Genomic DNA, 25,548 nt, shown 5'->3' with positions numbered 1-25,548 from the left:
AAATTGTCTATTGCATTGATCGTTTGACCTATTTTTTTTTAATCATAATTTTGAACATATTTTGAAATTGGTATTATTGTGTAGATCACAAACCATTTGGTGTGGTTGGGTTTTTAGAACAACAATACCATATAGAACTCCAAACATTATTGATCGCACACTGAGTGTTCGGAAAATTTCTTCACTTGTATTTTTGTGTGAATTTTCATTGGAGATAGACTTTCAGTATTACTTTGCATTCAACTAGTTATGATTAGTTGTTGCTGAACCATTTGTGAATCATTGTCATATTGTTGTCATTAATACGCATATTCGAGCTTTTTGAAAGAGGGTTCAGTTAGATGATTTTTGATTTGGGATATTGTAACTTGCTTATACGCCATAAAATTTTCAAACTATTTTTGGTCAAGTTTTTAACTCGGGATCTATCCACCCCCTCTAGACTTAGGTCTATCGTCTAACATTGTGTGGGTAGTCGTTGTATCTAATCAGACAGTGGTCGATGCGTATATAAGGTGGAATTACATGTTCCTAGAGGAAAGATGGATCACCTAATGCACACACATTACAACCTTATGGCACTCTTGGGCTTGTCACTTTAGATCTTTCTAGAGACCCATAATAGTTTCCCCCAAACCCCTGTCTCTACTTTGCAAGACGAGGGTTTTTCGCGTCTTTTTCTTGTAACAGGTAACTTTTAATGGATAATTTATGATATGTGTCTCTACACTAGTCAATAATGAAATCTCTGTAACCTTGGGACACCTGAGTGCCTCAAACAACTCGCGAGGAGATTTGGACTGTTGATGGTACGGTTTTGGCTTCCCCATGCAAAATATTATACAGTCCATGTGACTGAGGCATATATTAAGAGTTTCTAAAGTATTGTTATTTCCCCTTTAGGCCATTTGTGAATTGTAAAAGCTCTTTTTCTATTGTATTGTCAACTTCCTTATTCCCTGTGAGCTCTTCTACATCGATTTTCTTTTTAGGTTTATCTATAACGTCGTTCAGTGGTACTTGTGACATATAGGAAATCAACTCATTTTTTATAAGGTAATGTCTACATCTTTCTTCCTACTTTCGTTTCCTTTATGATTAGGGTTTCTGTAGACTAGGTTTTTGGGGTCTCATATGTTCTAACTTATGTTATCAGTATGTTTGAACGAAGCACTGAATCTTTACCCTTTCTTGTGTATTACGCCATTTTTGCATATTTTCCTTTTATGTGTTAACAATATTCTTTAGAATGGAGATTCCACTTACTATGCTTTGTAAGTAAAAGGGGAACAACTCATCAATGTGGGTGGATTAGGAGACGTTGAACGTTGTCTTTACTTTCATATCTAAGAGAAACTCTGACCGAGATTTCATTTAGCCAGGACCTTCATTCACCTAGGGAGTTATTATTCCTGAGGAATATAAGAAGGTATTTATAAAGTACGATGAATGTGTTACTCCTCTTCACGAGTGTCTGTTTTCTTTGATAGGTTTTCGTCCCCCTCTCAATAATTTCGAGGTTGGCTTTCTTAATCACTTTTTAATCGTCACTTCTTAATTACATTAAAGTCTTTTAATAATAGTGTGAATATAAGAAGAATGTGCAAATCTTGACACTCTTCTTCCATCTTTTCAAAGCTCATCATAGATCGACTACTTCCGCAAAAGGTCAGGGCTTAATATCTCTTCGACAGTGCCCTAGGATGTTTGATGTTTATTTAGATAATGTGAATCACTGTAAGGGTCGATTTTTTGTGGTCTTTCCTCTTAATGAATAATCTAATACTAAAGTATGCTCAATAGACCTCGAGCCTCCTTACTAGTGCTTGGACTTATTCTCTAACTTTTGGCGGCAAATCCACTTCTTGCCACACACTAGGTTTTATGTTTACAAGATGGATGAATTGTCTCAAGAAGTTTTCTTGGAGAGGCAGGTGGTGTCCTTCTTCAAGGCTATAGGTTACGTTGAGGGTGTTATCCATACTCATGGAGCATCTAATAAGTAAGTAAATTTGTTCATAAAGACGCGCCTACTGGTAGATGTCGACTCGAAAAAGGTAAGGAAGGATATTTTGGTGAATGACTTGAGGAATCTTTTATTTTTTAATATTATTTGGTGATTTCTTCTATAAAACGCATGTTCTTATTCTGCAGATAAGATGAAACATGAGAAAATAATGCAGCAAATGAGGAGTCCTTTTGGGGTTGTCCCTCTCGTAGTTTGAATTATCAATATCCTTTCCACTAAAGAGGTTCTGACAACTGGGAGCCCTAATATTTTGATTACTCAAGGTATGCCTACTTTGGCACAACTGGAAATCTAAGATTCATCTGACTGAGTCACAACGGAAGTTGTTATGTATTCGTCACGAACCGATGATGCAAGAAGTTTATACCTTATTCCTGAGCTTGAAGACTCTCAAGTTGATAGGTCTTTCGTTAAGCATCCCGACTACTAGCACGGAATTTAAGGAGACTTAGCCGCTCACGAGATTCTACGTTGATTCCAACCGGGTTATCTCCCATGTTGTTGGCCCGCCCTAGTCTTTAGACGTCTAGGGAGTTCCAGTCTTCTTTTTGTGAAGAATATAACTCCTATTTCATAAACAAACCCAAAAAAACTCGTCAAAATGAGTTATCATATTTGGCTTATTATACGCGTCAATCCTCGTCCATTTTGGCCCTTGGTATTGGCACGCAGGGAGAAGCCTTTTTGCTTGATTGTCTTTGGAGGAAAAAATAGATGTTTCAAGAGCGCATTAATGCCATTACCACTGAGAAATACCGGTATTTAGAGGAGCTTTGGGGATCGTCTACCTTGTTTTTGGAGATAGAAGTTGTTATTGAAGCCTTTGGGCACCATAATTCATTAGTTGAGATGGTGAAGTTCCTTGCGTAAGAAGTGACAAAGAAGAATAAAGTCTTAGCTTCTCCTCAGTCATTAATATCTACAACATATGTTACTCTTGTTGAAGTGAATCATACATTGTAGCCTTCCTACAAAAGAGTATAACATCTTGAAGAATTTTTGAAGGATTCTTAGGAAGTTCGGAAGAAGTTTGAGTACAGTCTCTATGATATGTGTCTCAAGAATCTCACTTTGGTCAAGGAGTGGGTGAAGTAGTAGAGGAGAGTTACTTTATTGCATGTGATTCTTTTGACAATGCATTTCAGTAGGTGGAACACTTTTATTCCCCAATTCATATATCACAATAACTAGTTCGTCCTAACCAAGTGATAGAGGATGGAAAATCGAACTCCTTAGGGGATTAGTCGGATGGCACTTTCTTCTTCTTTTGGTGTGCTTGTATCTAATGTGGTTGTGTTTTCAATGAATAAATAATCTTCATGGTTCCTGGTTTTCAATATGTATTCTAGTTTTGGTTACTTAACATTATCATTACCCATTTATACACATTTGTTTAAGTCTCAAGTTCATTTCTCTGGGAGATAACTTATTTTCTAAGATCATGCTCGAAGTTTTATTCGACGTCTTTGGATCGTACCCTACCAAGGTTTTATGCCCCTTCCATGTCTCCAATTCAAAACCTAGTTCAAGCTTGATGTTGTAGAGACTCATCTCGACCTCTAGAGTAGCTAGCTAACAAGAGAGAAGAACCCAATTTCCACTTTGGTCTTTCTCTTTAATTGTGCGCTTGGAGATTTTATGGAAGAACCTTGGCATTGCTTTATGAAGGGTTTTGACTGCTTTTGTCATTTATCCCATAGATCTTATTATCATGAAAATGATAGAAATTTTAAGCAATTGTGTTACCACTCTTTATTGCCCCTAGTTCACCGAATCAAATTAGCTTGTCCGACTTCGCTCATCATCAGTGATATATTCCTGCAACTTCAAGCTATAATTATTTGAAACGTACATGTTAGGATCCCCTATCATTTTTGGGGGAGGACCAACTTCTGTTTCCCCTAGTTGTCTAATAAAGGAGGCTATGTTAATCTCCATAGCCCCTTCCTCATCTTTATCGTTTGGATTGTGTTGCAGGGTCTTATGCACCTTCTATTATCCGGATAGGTCAACACACACCTTCAACTATTTGTCATTTACATAGTAGTACTTCATCTTGAGGTGTACCAAGGAAGCTACCATGCCTAGTATTGTAGTCAAAAGCCTACCCAGGATGCTATTGTACATGCTTCTGCAGGGAACCACTGGGAATTATAGATTAACAATCCCATTGTCTTTGCCTTCTCCTAAGGTGAGCATTAGTTTAATTAATCCACAAGGAAGGGTCGACATTCCATTGAAAGCCTACAAATTAGACCCTTCGTACGACCACAACTTCTTTTTTCTCATCCCAATTTTTTGAAAAAGCTCTGCGTACCTGATATTGCAAGAACTTCTTCCGTCGATGAGGATAATGTAAACATTATACTATGGAATGTAAGTTATTATCACCATAGGAAATATCTCATTTGGGACTCCACCAACTTTCTCGCTAACTAGGAATCAAAGGATGGGCCTTTCTGGTTTCTCGATCGAGGTAGCTCGTTATTCCTTACAAATGACCATCAACTAAGTAATCCCTCTTTTGATTTCTCCTTTAGAAGGTTTATTTGGCCTAGGGAAGTCACTCATGATAGAAGTGATGTATTAGAGTTTTTCCTTTCAGTTCTCCTTTTGTTCACTATTGTTGTCCCACCTTCCCTTGGTTTCAGCTACCACATTGATATCCTTCTTAGAGGAGGAATTCTCTCTATGAGGATATTGTTTCTTCTTAGAATACTCTTTTGGACCTATTGACTCCTTATTTATTTCTTGGGGGTACTCCACGAGGCGCCCTTATTTTATCAACTCCTCGATGTCATCTTTTAAATGAAATATCTCGTTAGTATTATGGTTGTGACTCTTGTGGAAATGACAATACTTGGACATATCCTTCATTGAGGATTCCTTAACTAGATATGGGTTATTTACCTCGACATATTAAAATTTCGTATTGGTGCATTCTAGCTAGATCTTCTCCCTAGAAGTATTCAAAGGGTTAGTAGGAGGAATATCTAGCTCGAGATCCTTGCTCCTCGTCGTCTCTTAAATGATTTTTGTCTTTTATTGAGGTTTCATGGTATCTATAATTTCCAGTACCACGACTCTTTCCTCGTTCTTCTGCCAAGATTTCTTCTTCCTAGTTCATATAGAGTTGCGCCCTATTCAGCAAGTCACTTAAATTACAAGCTCCGTCAACACCAGGCTTCTTCTTGAACATGCAACATGGCCTCAAATGTATCACCATAGGCCAAAGAGGGCGGGGGGTGGTTGTAACACCCGAGGTCAAAGAGGGAGGGGAGCGGTCTCCCGAATTCACATCGGGATGAGAGGATCCTGAGGTTGTGCAGGTATATGACTACATGGTTGAAGCAAGACTTATAAGGATTGGTTGGTACTACCTATACCAACAAGATGCATCTTCTTTTTGGTAGCCTAACAAATAAGAACTTCATAGTTAAGCGTGATTGATTAGAAGTAGTATTTTGATAGGTGACCTTCTGGGAAGTTTCCCAGAAAGCGTGTGAGTGGGGACAAAACATGCTGAAAAGACCTGTGTTGGTTTGTTGGGTCATTCAGTTATCCTGAAAGTAGTCTGGAACGTTACAAATGGTATCACAGAAGACATCTCCCAGTACGGTGTGGTTCAGGGACGAACTAAGAGGAATCTAGTGGGTATCTAACACCCGATGCTGAAGAGGGAGGGGGTGGTTGTAACACCCGAGAACGAAGAGGACGGGGAGTATCACCCGAATTCACATCGGAGTGAGAGGATCCTAAGGTTGTACGAGTATGTGACTGTATGGTTGAAGGAAGACTTATAATGATTGATTAATATTATCTATACCAATAAGATGGATCTTCTTTTCGGTAGTCTAACAAATAAGAAATCCATTGTTAAGTGTGCTTAACTCAGAGTGGTGTTTAGATGGGTAACCTTTCGAGAAGTTCCCAGGAAGCGTGTGAGTGAGGATAAAACATGCTGAAAAGACTTATGTTGCTTTATGGGGTCAGTCAGTAATCCTGAAAGTTGTCTAGGGCATTACATTAAACATTTTTTAAATATCTAGAACTTCACCCTGTTTTCTGTTACTCCCACCGCCACAACCACTTTAGTAAAAAGGCTAACGTATTCATGTAGAACTTTGTTCTCCCCCCACATGATCCCACTGAGGACCATCATAATTGTAGGTTGCCATTTTGGGTGGTAGTCTAATCAATTATTGACTAGATTCGGGCTTTCCAAAGTTTCATTTTTGGTGTAAATATTTTACTATAAAGAGATGTCTAATGTTGATTTAAAAATATAAGATTAAAAATAACAATAGTTTCTTCTCTACTTTTACCTTGCTACAAATTTTTATACTCACTTAAAATATCTTTTTAGTGTTGAGAAAGTAACCACATTATAGAAAATTCTTGTGTAATCGTCGCTTTACTATTTTGATATGCAATTGTAAATCAATGGGGAATAAGGGTTGAGCCTTGTGAAAAGCTCTATGGTAATGGAAATCTTAGGGATAAATCCTTTGGGGCTAGAATTGGCCTCATGGTTTTGAGCCGAACCAATATGATTATGGTGTGTTCTTTTCTCATCTATTATGATTTACCTTATTATTCTTGATATTTATGCTTTAACTCTCTTCTTCTACTCTTTTTATAAAATTAATCTTAAAACTCCTTTAATCTGTTTGATTTTTAAATCAAATTTATGTCACAATTCACCATTCCTTTTGTGTTTGAAGTCACTTGGGCAATAAAAATTACCCGCACTAACATTCTCATCTTCCTCATTTTCCTCCTGTACAAGGATTTCCTCCTTAATTGCTACATGAAGATGTTTTTCGATGTGGGAATCAAGAGGGGTGTGATATCTTACAACATCACCTTATACATCCATGTACAATTTCTCAACCATGGAGGATTTAGGCGCCTTGTTTCTCATATGGGAAATATGATCTACATACTCATCATACCTTTGATCATTATATGATAAAACAACAATATATGTAGAAGAGCTGGAAGAACGTCTAAAAATATTTTTCATGAACTCTAATTGGTGCAATACTTGCTCAAGAAGAAACATATGGTCAACTAGAAAGAAGCGAATGTCATCTAGTAGACGTGTGACTCGATAAAAAGGTATAATTCTCAAATGTCGTATCTTGCGGTAGTAAACTGCCAACACTTGATCATACTATCATTTTTTGCAAGTTTTTATAGTTTTTTAAAACTATTTTTGTGACTAAATTGGATAATTTGTAGCAAGTTATAACAAGATTCAAGGCTATTGTGGACACTTTCATTTCACCTCAAATGACCATAATAAGACAACTCAACAATGTTCATACATGGTGAATGTTAAAATGAAGAGAATCGGAGTGAGAATTTCATGCAAGAGCCTAAAGGGGAGAAAGAATCGATTGGATAAAATTTCCTATGATTAGGGAGGATTGTGGTGCGATTCAAAGTTTCACATGAAGAAGAAGTATCATGCTTAAATTGTATTACAATGGCATTAGATCATGGTGCATTTTGTCTTTCACTCATCCAATGTTGGATTAATGAATCATTGTGGCGTGATTTTACAAACTAAAACCCTTGTTATAATATCTAAACTAATTCCAATTAAAATGGGTTCCAAATATTTGTTGAAAGGAGCCGACACCAAAGTTCTACATGACACAAATTGACGTTCTTTAATCATCGGAGTCTAATTTACTTATTGTAGTTTATTTATTATTTCTTGAACCTTTTTGCTATGAATAACTATATTATGAGTAGCTAACTTCATTTGGTTAGACATTTTAAATGAATTTATCTTGAATTGTTTGATCTATGTAATTTTCTTTGTACTGGTTCATGCAATTTCTACATAATATTATTCAATAAAGTTTATTTTTAATGCTTTTATACATTGAAAAATATTTTAATTGAGTCCAAGTTATGAATGATTATTAACCAAGACTTTCATAACTATATATAGATTTATTGTTTGACAATTAATAGTTTTAGAAATAGTGTATTATTTAATTTGTGATATTAAGAATTAATATTTAATAAAATCTTTTTCAATTATAAATTCACCTAAAAAGTTAGGGGGTTGTGATTGAAGAAGGGGATTGTGTGCCAATATATTCGTAACTACTTTGTTAGTTCATCATGATAATAGGGATGTAAGTGTAGTGGGCAAACAAAATTACTAACCAATGATAGATAAATAATTTGAAAAAGGCTTGATCACTTTTAATCAATGGTTTTTAGTCAAAGTTATTTTGAATTAGCCATTGCCAAACATATATTCTACGAACCAACTCCCCTCCTTATTAAATAAATAATTTATGAGTAAAATTTGAAACAATATATGCATATATGAATCTTATGAATATTATTACTTGAAAACACATTTGGTAAACTTGAAATAAGTCCATCATGGACGATCTATGGGCTCTTTATATGACTCATTAGATATATGTTACTTCGTCAGAATGAAGATGTTAGTACATGGATTTGTCTCCATGTACCTTTGGTTGAACTACTGTCCATCAATACTTTGAATGTTGTGATAGATCCATGTCTACATCAACGTATACCAATCAATAAACAACATTGTATACTAATTAATTTGAACAGCTAAAGAAAATAATTAAATGAAAGTGTAACCTAGAGCAGTGTTATATATTGTACGAGTTGTCTTGTCATACTTTTTGTTGCAACATTTAGCTTTTTATACAAAAAAAAAAGTCAATGTTGGTTTTCCCTAAGTGTAGTCATCCACCATCTCTAGATCTTTGAAAAAGTATAAATATATTAAGTAGGGTTAGTTTATGCTCGCGTTTATGAACATAGTCGAGTCCACCAAAAATATGAGATACACTCTGATGGATAACTAGTTCCATATGCGAGCTTTCATATCGTTTCCATCCTCCTCTACAACACTCATAACTAACATGCACTTGTCAAACTCCTCTTTGAGGAAACACCGGTGTTTTCAAATTTTTAAAGAGACATATGTGGGTATGATGTCAACTTTGTAAGGGGTCATCTATAGGTCTCATCTAAGTAGTTTGGTAGAAAAACTACTCTTTTCTCTTTGGGAATAGTTTGGGTTAAAAGAGATATCCATGTATGGAAATATGCAGAAGACATGACACATCGTCAAATGTCATTGTCCTATCTCAAAAATAAGGTGAGAGATGTTCATCTCTTCGTGCTACTTGATAACACCAAATTGCACCACTATTTTGACTCGTTTTGTACATGTTTTGTTATCGTTTTATCTTTATTTCCAGTGTTATATGGGTACTTTGTCTATATTTCAGGTATTTAACCATATTGGGACCATATGCAAAGAAAGGAAACAATTCAGATTCAAAACAATGAAAAAATGGAAATTTGCACACAAGGCGACCTACACGACATTCGCCATGGGAAATTCCATAATAGAAATGACGTGTCCCACTCACCAACGGGTGGATTGACCCACTCTTCCACACGTTAGGAAGATGGCATTTTCCACCTTGACATGACGTTCGCCATCCTTTGTGAAAGTCAGATGGTTAGAAAATGGGCTCACTTGGTCTTCCACTCTTCCCATGATCCCCTATTTTTTCTCCCACGAACTAAGAAGGTTTCACTTGACATTTAAGGGCTTAAGATCATTATAAATAGTCATTTTACTTTTCTTTTTTGGGCATCCAAGCTTAGTACCAACATAAGCCATAAATTTAGTATCATTAGAGCTTTAACTCCTTACATCAAAGGGTTGTCGCATTTTGTTCGTGCGTTAAGCTTGTAGCACTTTTGTTTTGAAGTTATTTATCTTCCCGCATTTACATTTAATCGAAGTTTATTTTCGTCCACCCGCATTATATCAGATTCAAATCTCCGATTGGAGCAGGTTCTTATTTTATTCAGCTTTATTTATGCTTTAATTTCTTTATCTATTTAATATATTTGCTTTATTTTCCTCGCATTTTATTTATCGCATTTTATTTCCTCTAATTTAATTTCCTCACATTTGCCTTTAAACCGCTTTATTTAAATCCTTCGTTATGTTTAATTCTAAATCTAAACCAAATGCCTTTTTACTTACCGTGAAGACCTTCATTTGACGCCTGTTATTTCTTTGGGATTACAATTTTGGGTTGTTTTGGTTTTAACACAATTTTTCCTAACTTAATCAAATTCGCTACTATGAACATAGGATAATGATAACGTCAGATAAAATCGAAAGTCGTCTGACACTAAAGATTAAAATTGGTTATTTTTGGTTTACAAATACCGCGATTGCACTTTATTAATTACTTAGGAAGTTAAATATTTCTAGAAGAAGGTTTTAAAACTATTTGTGAACGCGCGCCTATAGGTTTAGGACCCAATCACCTAAGCGGAAGCTATGGACCCTTTTATTTAAACTTACCAATCAAAATCACTTTTCAACTAAGTAAAGAATCTAATTCCATAAAATAGGATGTACTACTTTGACGCAATAAGTGTCGGTCATATGTGACAATGGACAGTATAAATTAAGGAGTAAAATCTGGTTCTAAATACGCGAAAGCGAATGTTCCTGTAGAATTACATTATTTTCAAGGTAGAAAATATTTCCCCGTACAGTAATCCCATTAAAAGCAATCAAGAGTATTGTTAATTGATGCGAACTACGTTCTAGTATTACTTGTCCGAATTTATTAAAGTTTATTATTTCATCTTGTCCCATTCTTAATTCTTTCGCCTTAGATAAACACCGTAACAATTAGAAACGATAGATTTGACTATTGGTCTATGTGGGATCAATATCTTTTAAAACTACACCATAGACTGTACACTTGCAGTTAGTTATTCCGATAGACTCATAATATCGCGAACAAATTTTTGGCGCCGTTGTCGGGGACCAATTACGTCAAAATTTTATAACTTGCTATTACATCGTCTATATTAAGGCACCCTATCTCTATCACTATGCATCATCAAAAAATTTCTTACAATTACCGCTCTCAATATTTTGAAGTCCCGCATGAGTCTCATAAATCCAATCTTAAGATTATATGGGATAATTACATTGAAACACTAACTCTATCCAATCTAGAGTATACCATACGAAGATTTATGGCAACACAAACCATGCGGAATAAGGAGTTTATAAACCAAATTTTTAACACTAAAGAAAACCTTAAGAAACTAGACACATTGGTCGACTCCATGGCCACAGGAAGCAAAGCATTGGAGACTATAATATCCCTACTTAAACAAACACCTTTAGTCCTTTCCCTTAAGAAACGCATGATTATAGTAGTAACCAGTAGTGAAAAACTAATCAAAAAGCCTAAGGATAGCAATAATGAAGTTAACAAAATTTTAGATGAGAAAAAAATAGAGACCCTAAAAACTATTCGCACCAATCTGCCTCTATCCAAGGTCCCGCACAAAAATAGAAAGCTAAAGGACCATAAAACGAACGAAAATAGATGATTATTAGTTTTTAAGACAAGGAAAGAAAAATCTGAACTCAAAAGGCTAATACCTATAATCATACCTGAACCACCTTGCAGAAAGGGAAAAAGAAAATGTGAAGGATATGAGAGATGGCTCGATAAGTGGCCATGGAAACCAAAGACTATTGAAAGTTCAATTGAGAAATTATCCTCTAAAGAACCCCCCATGAGCATCCATATCTCTCAGCTTTGTCGAGCTACCGACATTAAACAAAGTGTTGCGTGGGAGGTAACCCACGATTTCATTTTCTTTATTATGCATATTTTCTTTATTTATATATAACGGCGATTTATTTTCTTCCTACTAACGAGACTAATTGTTGGTTGATTTCACTCCAGGTATCAACACTCTTTGTTCCGACTAACCATACTTTCAGGATGCAGAACTTGGATGATATGCACGTCCACTTCAGAGATGAAACCCAGAAGAAACTCTATTTGGAATTATCTGAGAGATCTATGCTACCTACCAGATACCCCGATTATCACTGCCTAGAGATCCATCCATCACTTCCAGTATGGCTCATCCGCTGTAGCCGAGGTATTTTATGATAAGGATACACATGATAAGCTTGATACTTTCTGGGGATTTATTACCACATAAGGTAATCATGATCCATCCATCAACTCTCCACTTACATCCACAACCCAACACTTAGGTACTTTCAGATGATTTTAGCCCAAACCTTCTTTGGTAGGAGTGAGGGTAGCAGGCCTATTAGTGCATAAGAATTATTGTTTCTCTATCGTGCCGCCGAGTCAGAACCAGTTGAATATGGAACTTTCCTTATAGCCAACCTTAAAGGAGTTGCTAGGTCTACGGAAGGCCCAATCCATGTAGGAGGAACTGTAACGCAAATAGCATATGCCTTAAAACTCCAAAACTAACTCTCCCACCTAGTCCCGTATTATGGGTTCACCCTCCTCGATATAGAATATTGCTTAAACCATGGTCTGGTAAGACGAGTGTACTTCAGGATTAACGAGTACAAACTACTCATTAATAATAAGGTGGTCTACCACTTTACCTTCCCAACCCAGAAAGAACCATCATTTATAATAAGGAAAAGTGGAAATATATTCAAGAAGGACAGGGAGAGACACCGATCAGACCCACCACCCTCCCACTCCAGAATACCATCCATCACCTCTCTCAGACAGGCCTACTTCGTTTTCCTCCACATGACCAACACAACGACGCAACACGAACTATGAGCTCAATGTCATGCGCTAGGAGATTGTTTTCCTTCGCAAAGAAGTTCGCGATCGCACTTCACAAATGGAAGTGGCTAACACCACTCACACCATAGAGACAAATCTCTTATGCAATGAGATCCATAACCTTCAACGCCAGATTATTGTAGCTCAGACGTTCAGACCACCCCAAATTTTGGGACACCTAATCTGGTCCCGCTAATAGCATTCGCTGCAAAGTCATTCATGATGGAAGAAGACTTTATTTTTATCGTTATCATTACTATTAATGTTATTCATACTTATTATCTTTTTAATTATGTTTTTTTAATTCAATTTTTTTTCTTTTCCGTATTGCATCATTTAACATATTTTTATTTTTAATTTCATAATGTGTCATATTATTTTTAATGTGTCAACTTCAAGGTTAATTCGTGCTAACATACCAACCATCCAGATCAAAATGACAAAACACGCCTCAAAAGCCCAAATCTGGAGCCAAAGCCCAAAGACGGCCCAATATGTGAAGATGGTGTTCGCCATCCCTGTATGGCGTTCACCATAGGGTATGAACGTGAAAACATAGAACAAAACCGAAAAACCCCCATTTCTCCCAATTTTAACTCATCTTCAACCTCATTCAACCCATTTTCTCTCCTCTTTAACCCATATCAAATCCCATTTACTCACATCCAATCACAAAATCCTTAATACCCAATACCTTCCCTACTCATCCATCCACTTTAAATTCATACATTCCTCATTTTCTCACTAAAATCCTCAAAACCCCCATTCCTCATTTTCACCAAAATACCCCAAATTTCTTCACAACAATGAGAGCCAAAGGAGGAATTATCTTCCGTGAGGGAAGGGACGGCAACAAACAGATGCAAAAATATCAAGAATTGTTGACCCGAGAAGTTTTGTCTACCAGGTATATCGAAAACAACTACTTATATAATTTAGGCATTTACAATTGTGTGTACTATCTCTTAAAGAATTTAAATCTTTAGCATCTGTTTAACCGTAGAGACAACACCTATGAGACTCTGACTATGAAATTTTTGAGTTGCCTCATGTATATTGTTAGACCAAACACTGTGATTATCATGGGCACAATTAAGTTTTGCATGTTTAATGTGGAATATGAATTTACTACTGACTAACTTGCAGGTTTGTTGGGATTTCCCCACAGGGACAATGTTTTATGTGAGGCACCATTAGACATTGCCTGGGCCGCTGAGGCATTCCAGTTGTGGAGATATCAGACAGGTCTCACCACTGATTCCTCTGAGGGAAATTTGGCGTCTGATATCCATAACCCAACCATACGTGTTTTCCGACAACTGTTGGCAGATATTATATTTGGTTGGGAGAATTCTAACAAATTAAATGCCAAAGAATTTATTTATCTGCAGGCAACTCTGACACAGTGGCGGCTGAATTCACTCCCTTTCATGATAGCTCACATGTGTGCTGTTGTGAAGAAGAAGGGGACCATCTCTTTTGGGGGATTGATTACCTTCATCGTCCGTTCTATAGGGCTTGACGCCGAGCTAGCTACACTAGAACCCTTACCGCCTCGCACTTTGGACCTCACTCTTTTGAGGCATATAAGGCTCTACAAGGTAAGGAATGAAGGATGATATCGTCTCAAGGTCAGAAATCATGATATTAGAAGTATTTTTGCCATGGCCCACTCGTACAGATGTACGTCAAAGGGCCAACTGGACTTTTGATTTGCAGGCCCTGCCTTACACCGGGCCGATGCCGATGGACATTCCTCAGAATCTCAATGTCGAGGATGATGAGACCGATGATGAGTATGAACGGAGACACATGTCTGCCATTTTTGATGCCCCTTGACCACCTACACACACTGACCTGGTTATGCTAACCCTTTTGCAGGTACCTCTTCCGATTTTACTTACACCGAAGATATGTACTAGGATTAGATGGCACACGAGGAAGAGCGTGATGGCTTATTTTACACCATGTATGAACAACAACAAGATATGATGGAGTTCATGCGAGAATCACAATGCCAGACAGAGCGCTCCCTCATATTAGTGGTGGACGCCCAAGTCACCATGACTTCCTAACAAATGCATCTGCAAGCTGCACATGCACGTGACTTTGCTCTTGTGCATGCAAATCAAGCTTCCATAATGGGGAACCTACAGAGTTTACAGGCATTCAATGCCTCACTCTCATCCCGAGTCCAACAGCTCCAAATCTCCCAGGGTTCACGTCACCAGAGCCAAAGTCGTCATCCCCGACATCCCGACCAGCCATGAGAGGGCAGTGGGGGCCATCAGTGGCATCTCCTCCAGGTTTTTCCGTTCCTTTTTTTTACCTTTATCGAAACATTGAGAACAATGTTCGCTTTAAGTGTGGGAGAGGAACTTTACTGTTTTCATTTTGTTGTTTTCATTTTTTTTATTTACTTTCATTTTCTATTTGTTGTTTTCAATTTAGGTTGTCTGTTGTGTCAATTCATGTGATGTCGAGTCTTTATGCATGGTTTTTATGTTGTTTATTAATTCTCCCATTTCCTGAGCCATAATAAAAAAATTGAAAAAGAAAACAAGTGTTTAATTTGAAAATTTTAGGCTATTAGACAAGTTACAGATATGTTATAGAGACCTGGGGAAGCCCCCAAAAGATCAGTATCGTCTCAACACCGTAAGTTTCCTAATTATAAAGATCGATTTAGATACTTGTTATTCCATGACCTTGAAATCTTGCCCCTAAATAAGTCTCTGGGTATTTTATCCTATTAGTCAGCACCATCTGAATTACCATCGAGTAAGCAGATTGATGCAAATAGGTGAATGATCCCATTTTAAAGAAAAAGAAAAGAAAAGAAAGAATCTGGAAAAGTAAGAAAAAAAAGGAATCCACCTTCTAAGTTAGGTGACCCTCACCCGGTCACTTAGCCTAACGGTTGTGAAACCACTAAGAATATTGTATATTCACCAAAAAAATTGGCATAATATGGATCAGGGTCACTAACAGGTTTGTCTGCCGTGTGTAAACATATAATGGGTTTAATGTGATTACGCCTGAATGAAAAATGGGATGAGTAAGTTAGGCCTGGGCATAATGACATGATGAAAATTGGTTTATATAGGAAGGAGACTTATGACCGCAATTGCAGAATGTGTTGTTACGATACTCTTAGTTTTCGAGTTAGTAACTATCAATATGGCCTTGAGCAAATTATAGTCTTTAGCCTAGAATAGTCAAAAGAACACCATTTTTTTCTTCATACGGTTATTTGCTTGAGAACAAGCAAACATTCAAGTGTGGGAGAGCTTGATAACACCAAATTATACCACTATTTTGACTCATTTTGTACATGTTTTGTTATCGTTTTATCTCTATTTTCAGTGTTATGTGGGTATTTTGTCTATATTTCAGATATTTAACCATATTGGGGCCATATGTGAAGAAAGAAAATAATTAGGATGCAAAACAATGAAAAAATGGAAATTTGCACACAAGGCGACCTACATGGTGTTCGCCATGGGAAATGCCATATTAGAAATGACGTGTCCTGCTCACCAACGGGTGGATTGACCCACTCTTCCACACGTTAGGAAGATGGCGTTCGCCACCTTGACATGGCGTTCGCCATTCTTTGTGAAATCCAGGCGGTTAGAAAATGGACTCATTTGGTTTTCCACTCTTCCCATGATCCCCTATTTTTTCTCCCATGAACTAAGAAGGTTTCACTTGACATTTTAGGGCTTAGGATCATTATAAATAGTCGTTTTACTTTTCTTTTTTGGACATCCAAGCTTAGTACCAATATAAGCCATAAATTTAGTATCATTAGAGCTTTAACTCCTTACATCAAATGATTATCGCATTGTGTTCGTGTATCAAGCTTGGAGCACTTTTGTTTTGAAGTTATTTATCTTTCCGCATTTACATTCCGTCGAAGTTTATTTCCGTATACCCGCATTATATCAGATTAAAGTCTCCAATTGGAGCAGGTTCTTATTTTATTCAGCTTTATTTACGCTTTAATTGTCTTATCTATTTAATATCTTTGCTTTACTTTCCCCGCATTTTATTTATTGCATTTTATTTTCACTAATTTAATTTCCTCGCATTTGTCTTTAAACCGCTTTATTTAAATTTGTCGTTATGTTTAATTTTAAATCTAAACCAAATGCCTTTTTACTTACCGTGATCATGTCTAGCTAATTTGTTCGTACTAGAATGTGAAGACCATCATTTGACGGTGCTCTGCCCGTTATTTCTTTGGGATTGCAGTTTTGGGTTATTTTGGTTTTAATGCAATTTTTCCTAACTTAATCAAATCCGCTACTACGAACGTAGGATAGTGATAACGTCAGATAAGATCGAAAGTCGTCGGACACTAAAGATTAAAATTGGTTCTTTTTGGTTAGTAAATACCGCGAAATCACTTTATTAATTACTTAGGAGGTTTAATATTTCTTGAAGATGGTTTTAAAACTATTTGCGAACGCACACGCCTATCGAGTTAGGACCTGGTCACCTGAGCGGAGGTTAGGGACCCTTTTTATTTAAAATTACAAATCAAAATCACTTTTCAACTAAGTAAAGAATCTAATTCCTTAAAATAGGATTTACTACTTTGACACAATAAACGTCGGTCATATGTGATAATGGACGGTATAAATTAAGGAGTAAAATCCGGTTATGAATACGCGAAAGCGACAGTTCCTATTCAATTACATTATTTTCAAGGTAGAAAATATTACCCCATAGAGTAATCCCATTAGAAACAATCAAGAGTACTGTTAATTGATGCAAACTACGTTCTAGTATTACTTGTCTAAATTTATTAAAGTTTATTATTTCATCTTGTCCCATTCTTAATTCTTTCGCCTTAGATAAACGTCATTGCAATTAGAAATGATAGATTTGACTTTTGATCTCTGTGAGATCGATATCTTTTAAAACTACGTGATAGACTGTACACTTGCAGTTAATTATTCCGATAGACTCATAATATCGCGAACATTACCTCTCTTAGAAGGTAGTCAACAAGCCATGTCCGACTATCATTAATTTGGTGGTGGAAAAGTTGAGTAGCCTAATGCCTTGAATGACATATGTGAATTATTCCTCTTCTAGAATCTGAAGAGAGATAATCTTCTTCCCGTTGTTGATACATTTAAGGGGTTTATCACCTAACTTTAAAAAATAATTAAACTAATTAGAAGAAACATTAAACAAGACTTAAATGTAATTCAATACATCAAAGATGTAAAATACCTCTCCCTTTTAGATATCTCTAGCCACATATTCTCATAATAACACAATACAAATGTGTCATAGGAACCATATTGAATATAACTCTGATTCAATCGCCTACATCTCGGAAACTTGCACCTCAAGAACCTCCACTGCAGATCCCTAACCTCAGGCTCCTAGACCTTACGCTAAAGTTGTGGCTCATATGCTCTAGCTCTATTGGTGTGTATGTTATATGCACACTCTTTTCTAGTGGAGGTAATAAGAGAGTCTTTATTTTCTATTGTACGTCCTCAACATGTTTTCCTTGTTCATTACTAACAAAAAAAACAAAACAAAAAAAACTAATCAATCAATTTGATAAGAAAATAACATAAAGCTTATTTCAACATTTTTGTACAGTCATGGCTCATATTAAAGAATTCGAAGACGTGTTTGGTTTCTACAATGTAGAAACAAACATACGGCGTAATCAAATTCTACACTACGAAGAATATGACTAACCCATGAAAAATACATGATGGATAAATCTATAATCAAACAATTGCGTACTAATTTATTCCAAAACACAAAAATAACGGTTAATTCAAACAAGATTTCGTCTAAAATGAGCCAATACTTAGATATACGTATTTGAGAATTTAGAAGTGTGAAAAATCATGTTTGCTTAAATAAGACAAAGAAGGAGTGTTTCTTTGATTAAAAGAAGCTTTAAATTCTAGAATATGAATGATGTAAAATATGCTCCAAATTGTAAAATCTTAAAGGATCTCTTTATCATTTTCAGAAATATCTAAAAATTAAATAAAAACTCTAAAAAAAATTACATAGAGCCGAGTTGAAAACAATTGTTTATATCATGAATATGGAAAAAGTAAAAATTGATGAGCATAAATAGAAGGGGATTTATACTCATCTTCACAAGCTACACAAATTCCCAACTTTATAGACTAACCAATCTAAGCTGCACCACAAGACACAAGAATCCTCTCAGTCACACACAGTCTTCAAAGAATAATAATCTCTGTGCAACCTCTTTCAAGCAATCATCCAAACCAAATTGACCCTTAAATGACACCACTGAATTGACAACTGACATGAATGTACATTATTAACTACTTATTCTTCTCCAAGAGTTCACCCAAACACTTCAACCAAAATGAATTCATTACCCTCAGATGCTTTCAACATGAGACTCACAGAAGATGAACATCAAATAGAGAGATCAAAGTGGATGCTAAACACTCCAAATCCACCTCCTCTATGGAAAAAACTAATCACTCCAATCAAGAATAACAAGCTCTTTTCTTCATCCAAAAAGAGAACTTGCAATCAAAATGCTTTTTCTCTCTTTAGTAGCTTGTTTCCAATCCTTAACTTGTTCAAAAACTATGATGCTTTCAAGTTTAAAGATGATTTTCTAGCAGGTTTAACTCTAGCCAGTCTTAGCATACCCCAGGTATTTATCGCCCGTTTGTCTGCTGTTTCTGTATAATCTTTATAAACTATAAATAACACAATTTAATATATATTTTTGATTTTTATCTAATCTTGCAGAGTATAGGATATGCTAATTTAGCAAAACTAGACCCTCAATATGGATTATGTAGGTATCTGAATTTAGTTAACTATATACTATAAAAATTGCAATAAATTTTTATAATATGAATACTTATTTTTTTAGTATAAATTATTTCTTCAGATACAAGTGTTGTTCCTCCTCTTATCTATGCTGTGATGGGAAGTTCAAGAGAAATTGCAATAGGACCTGTAGCAGTAGTTTCACTGCTACTATCTTCTCTATGTCACAAAGTGGTTGATCCAGATTTAAATCATGATGCTTACAGAAATTTTGTCTTCACTGTAACATTTTTTGCTGGAATTTTCCAAGTTGCATTTGGAGTTTTCAGGTGCTTAATTAACTAGTTAACTAATTAATTAAATTTCATTACTATAAAGTTAGTATTTTAATTATTATTTTCTAAAATCTTGATGCAGGTTGGGATTTCTTGTGGATTTTCTTTCACATGCTGCACTTGTAGGATTCATGGCAGGTGCAGCAATCATGATTGGTCTTCAACAGCTTAAGGGATTGCTTGGAATTAGCAACTTTACTAATAAATCTGATGTTGTTTCTGTTTTGGAATCGGTTTATAAATCACTCCGTCACCAAATTCCATCGGGAGAAGTAAGTATCGAGGAGACGGTTGTAAAATGATCATTAATAAAACTTTAATGAATAATAATTGACGCCGCAAAAAATTATAAAATTTCGACAAAAATGTTTATGTGAGTTTTTTATTATTTATATATGACATTTTTTTTATTATATTGACAGTGGTACCCTCTGAATTTTGTCATTGGATGTTCATTTCTGATTTTCCTATTGTTTGCAAGATTTATGGTAAGTTAGTAATGAAATATTTTATGCATATAAATTTTCACTAGTATAATATTTCATCTGATTTTATGTATAATATTTTATTTCAGGGAAAAAGAAATAAAAAGCTGTTTTGGTTACCTGCTATTGCTCCTCTTGTATCAGTTATATTATCAACTTTTATTGTGTATATTTTCAAAGCTGATAAAAATGGAGTTAATATAGTAAAACATGTGAAAAAAGGGCTTAATCCAAGTTCAGTTCATCAATTACAACTCAATGGTGAACATGTTGGAGAAGCAGCAAAAATTGGATTAATTTCTGCTGTTATTGCTCTCACTGTATGTTTAATTAATTAATTAATTAATTAATTTTCTAGTTTTTTTTTTAATTATATATATTTCTTCAAATATTGATTTTTTTTTTAATTTTTTGTTTATAGGAAGCAATGGCTGTTGGTAGATCTTTTGCTTCAATTAAAGGATACCAACTTGATGGGAACAAAGAAATGTTGGCAATGGGATGTGGTAACATTGCAGGATCTTTGACTTCATGTTATGTTGCAACTGGTGAGTGATTAATACTTACAAAACATGGATATTGGTTGACACTAATAATGATTTGAAAAAATAAATAAATTAAATATAATTATAAGTGTTGTATTGTGTTGTTAATTTGGAAAAGATTTCTTAAAGCAAATTAAAAGTAGATCTTAAATAGTTTGTGTTCCAATGAACAAAGCCAGAGTTCACTAGTAGATACATTGAAATGCAAAAGAAAATTATAAAAAAAATAAAAGTACAAACAAAAGTTTCTTTTTTGACGAAAAAGTACTAACAAAAGTTAAAGACATACAAAATGAAGATTTTGCCTCTAACCTTTTAGTCACTAATTAAAAATTCATTTTTTATTTTTATTCGAGTGGAACTAATTTCAAAAAACTAAGGTAATTCTGTTATTGAGAATGTGTAATATGGATGGTCAGTTTCAAATAAAAATATTTGGTAGCAATAATATGAAATAGTTTATATTGTTTTAAAGTTGGTTTAATTGTTAAAAAATTGCAGGTTCATTTTCAAGGACTGCAGTAAATTTCAGTGCAAGATGTCAGTCATCAATATCAAATATTGTGATGGCAGTGACAGTGATTCTGTGTTTGGAGTTGTTTACCAGGCTGTTATATTACACACCTATGGCTATTCTTGCTTCCATAATTCTCTCTGCACTTCCAGGACTAATTGACATAAGAGAAGCTTGTTATATATGGAAGGTTGACAAAGTTGATTTCCTTGCTTGCATTGGTGCTTTCTTTGGTGTCTTGTTCGTCTCCGTCGAAACTGGCCTTATTGTCGCAGTAAGTTCTTCATCCCATTTCTCAACAATATAGCCAATAACCCGAACTCTCTTAGGTTTTTCGAAACTCTCCAAACTTGTCACAACTTAATCGTGACAAAAATATAAATATTTTATTTAGTCAAAGACAAATATTTTATATGATTATATTTTGTTAATGCGTGAGACACTTTCAGAAAAGAGAAAAATAAAAAATATAAAAATAAAAATTATATTACTGAAGAATGATTGTGTTACAAATAGATTTACATAAATATGTATTTATATACAAAGTTACTTGAGTACTAAATAACAAATATAACAAAATAAATAACAAACCTTAAACCGACTTTAAATTCTATGCAATAGCCGTCTTATATGGCGGCCTTGCAAATAACATGAGAAGAATATGTGTTATATTGTGAGTGCTATCTAAGAGGTGGGTTCCAAGTTCCATCCATAACATATCATAATTAGACTTAGAAATAAAGCAGTGTTGTCTTGTTCACTACTAGCATACCTGTCGGGCTATAGAATAGAATATGGTCCACAAATATGTCTCATATACATAGTTGTTACTTGTCTATTATTGAACTTATATTCCAATTTGTCATTACACTCCAACTCTAAAATAATGTTGCATGATAACAAAGTGTCAAGAACATCCACTTAATTATTTATGCACGTATTTGTAGGTGTCAATCTCATTTGCAAAAATTGTAATTCAATCAATTCGACCTGGAATAGAAGTTCTAGGTAGGATTCCAACAACAGAAGCTTTTTGTGATGTTAGTCAATATCCCATGGCTACAAGTACTCCAGGCATTTTGGTCATTCGTATAAGCTCTGGCTCACTCTGCTTTGCAAATGCCAATGTTGTTAGAGAAAGGTAACTAATTAATTAAACTTATAGTATTTTTTTAGATATGATAAAAATTAATTGATGAAGATAATTTGAAATTAAAACTACTTAATTATTTCAGGATACTCAAGTGGGTCACTGAAGAAGATGGACTTAAAGAAACTCAAACTACTAAGGGAAGAGTCCAAGCAGTAATATTGGAAATGACAAGTGAGTATCAAAATTCATCTTTTATTTCCAATACTAAACATTCATATATATGTATAAATTTTTTTCTTCTATTCATATCTTGATTTTATGAGTGAATGACCTATATAATTTTTTTCATAGATTTGATGAATGTTGATACTTCTGGAATTATAGTACTAGAGGAACTGCACAAGAGGTTACTCTCAAGAGGCATAAAAGTGAGTTTTCTTAAAACTGAAAACTACTGCATCCAATTTTGAATAATCAATTTATCTGATACATTGGTTATTCAATAAATTTAAAAAATTAATTTTTAGAAAAATATTATTTTTTTATCAAATTCATTATTAATTCAAACAAGTATGTAATTTAATTATTAAATATAATTGTTATTGGCATTTTTTTTGTGCAGTTTTGTATGGTGAACCCAAGATGGTTGGTAATTCACAAGCTTAAAGTGGCACACTTTGTGGATAAAATTGGGAAAGAATGGGTTTTTCTTACTGTTGCTGAAGCAGTGGATGCATGCTTATCTTATAAATTCGCTGACCCATGATTACATGGGCTTTATCTATACGGCACAATGATGGTTATGTTTGATTAAAAATATGGTTTTGGTTTTGTATTTAATTTAAAAGTTATATATTTTAATAGTGTATTATGATAGATTTAAGTATATACGATAAAATTTTCCACAATTATTTGGTATATGGGTCAATGTAATTTTGTGCATTATATTGTCTCGCATGGAATAGTGAAAATTTTCTTTTCGATCTCTAAGAAATTATGGAGTGTATTGTTTTTAAAATGTTTGGATTATAGATTCCAAACATTTTGAACCCAATAAACAACCATTAAACATAAACATTTATATTAAATCAAAATTAATACGTAAGTTATACACAAATAAGATCATGAATGAAATAAAGTAGTAGATAGGCGGCCCAAAGAAGGGTTTTAGGCCTCAAAAGGGAAGTTGGTAAAAGAATGACCTTATATTTTTTTGGTCTTTTGTTCAACATCTTTACAATTACAAAAAAAATATATATTTTAAGGGTTTCATTTTAAAAGTTTCTTTAGGTCTACAAAGAGGTTGGATCAGTCCTATCATTGAGTTCAACGAATACACTTCAGTTTCATCAAATGTTCTAGAACAGATGGCATTTTATCGAATGTCAAATAATCTGACAAATATATTGTCTAACTCAACCGATCCCAAAGAACGAAATTGATCAAATATTGAGAATATGGTACTTACACCATCATAGTTTTGAAGTTGCGTGTTGGTGAAGCAAACACATTCATCATCGTCGATTGAAAAGTGATAATACTCACTGTTCCTACTTTAGCCAAGGCAGATCGACCCATTAGCATATTGAGTTATAAGATAAATGACTTGTTACTACCTAGTCTTGGCCCAACGAGAAAGGGTCCAATATAGTCATGGAACATAAAGGTAAAAGATAATTGTGATAAAGTGAGGTCATGACGATGATGTACGAGGACAAAATATCTATATTCGTTTTCAAGCAGAAGGTCCTAGCACTTACAAAGAAGGCATATACATGCCCTAAAACACATATAATCCAATCAGGAAATCGAAGCAAAGCCATCAGATAACATAACAAGTTGTGTACTAACACCTGTTTCCTTTGGCGAATATGAATGGAGATACAATTTTTGGATCTTTTGAAATCCTAAAAAGGACCTTATCTAATGGACTACATACGTAAAATTTGTTGGGTCATCATGAGGAGCATCTACATTGGGTCATGAGCAACACATAAATGAGAGAGACACCACATATTCACCTAAAAACCTTAAGGTATTAAGTGTATGGGTCTTCTCACTTATAAAGTGCTCAACCTCCACTTTTTAAACGCATGTGGGACTTCTAACTCACACTTGTACACAATAATCTCCCCCTCAAGTGTGAGTTCATTGATGACAGTCCGTCAATGCATTTATTTAGTCGAAGAATCAGATCAAAACAAGTGAGATATGAGTTAAAATGAAGAAGAAAGAGCAAAGAATGAGGAAAAAATAACTAAGTGTGAAGATTATGGACTTCGTGAAAATTTGGGTGAAAAGAGGAGCAAAAGAGTGCAGCTTCAGGAAAAATCGCATGCACCATCATGCAGAATCGTGCGTGAGATAGGGCTATAAAAGTTGCATCACGCGATGCAAGTTTTCACGCGCACAATGGTCCCTTTTTCTGGGTTTTTTTCGTATCTGATCCATTATGAGCTCTTTTTAAGGGGAATTTTTGCATTTTGATAAGGGTTACGAATTTTGGAGAGAAAAACACGATTTGGAGAGCATCAAAGAAGATTTTTAGGGTATTTGAAGCTATTGGAGGCCATTATTTCAGGGGAATTCCTATGCTATTTTCGTCTATCAATTATGGTATTGTAATCTGAATTATGAGTAGCTAAGCTCCTTTAGGTTAAGTTGTGCTATGATGAACTTATTTCAATATTGTTGGGTAATATGTTTATTTGACTTTGTATGAACCTTTTGATCTATAATGTCATTCAATTGCTTATTGTTCTTAATGTTTTTTATGTGAAATACTCTTTTAAATTGATTTTGGGAATATAGGGAATACTGACCCTTAGCCTATGTGTTAGGCCTAAGCAACTGTTGTACTTACGCTGGTTGAATAGAAATAGGAATCCCCGAGTAATGGCATATGGAATTAACATTATGTGCATTGCTTAACCCTACTTACGCTTGAGGACTAGGGATAGAAAGCTCTGAGTTGTGGTTAGTGAGTTATTTCGTGAGGGATCAGTTATAACAGTTTTGTTAATTTACAATGGGGTTATAGTTA

General features: G+C 34.8%; 1 protein-coding gene across 1 annotated transcript; it reads left to right on the top strand.

The window, feature by feature from the left end:
• Positions 1-18,772: 18,772 nt before the first annotated feature.
• Positions 18,773-23,450, top strand: LOC127084173 (low affinity sulfate transporter 3). Its single transcript, XM_051024571.1, has 12 exons — positions 18,773-19,411; positions 19,510-19,558; positions 19,655-19,862; positions 19,951-20,140; positions 20,291-20,356; positions 20,443-20,673; positions 20,775-20,901; positions 21,400-21,686; positions 22,360-22,553; positions 22,648-22,736; positions 22,857-22,933; positions 23,128-23,450. The coding sequence occupies exons 1-12, from the start codon at positions 19,112-19,114 to the stop codon at positions 23,269-23,271; spliced, it is 1,962 nt and encodes a 653-aa protein (XP_050880528.1). The 5' UTR covers positions 18,773-19,111; the 3' UTR covers positions 23,272-23,450.
• The last annotated feature ends 2,098 nt before the right edge of the window (positions 23,451-25,548 follow it).

The sequence above is a fragment of the Lathyrus oleraceus genome, chromosome 5 (assembly GCF_024323335.1).
Source record: "Lathyrus oleraceus cultivar Zhongwan6 chromosome 5, CAAS_Psat_ZW6_1.0, whole genome shotgun sequence".
In the NCBI taxonomy this organism is placed as follows: domain Eukaryota; kingdom Viridiplantae; phylum Streptophyta; class Magnoliopsida; order Fabales; family Fabaceae; genus Lathyrus; species Lathyrus oleraceus.
The sequence above is the reverse complement of the archived record's forward strand: the minus strand, read 5'-3'. Positions and strand labels throughout refer to the sequence as shown.

Coding starts and splice junctions, on each gene's coding strand:
- LOC127084173 (XM_051024571.1), top strand. CDS start 19,112: ATGAATTCATTACCCTCAGATGCTTTCAACATGAGACTCACAGAAGAT. Junction 20,674..20,774: donor CTGCTGTTATTGCTCTCACT/GTATGTTTAATT, acceptor TTTTGTTTATAG/GAAGCAATGGCTGTTGGTAG. Junction 22,554..22,647: donor GCCAATGTTGTTAGAGAAAG/GTAACTAATTAA, acceptor TAATTATTTCAG/GATACTCAAGTGGGTCACTG.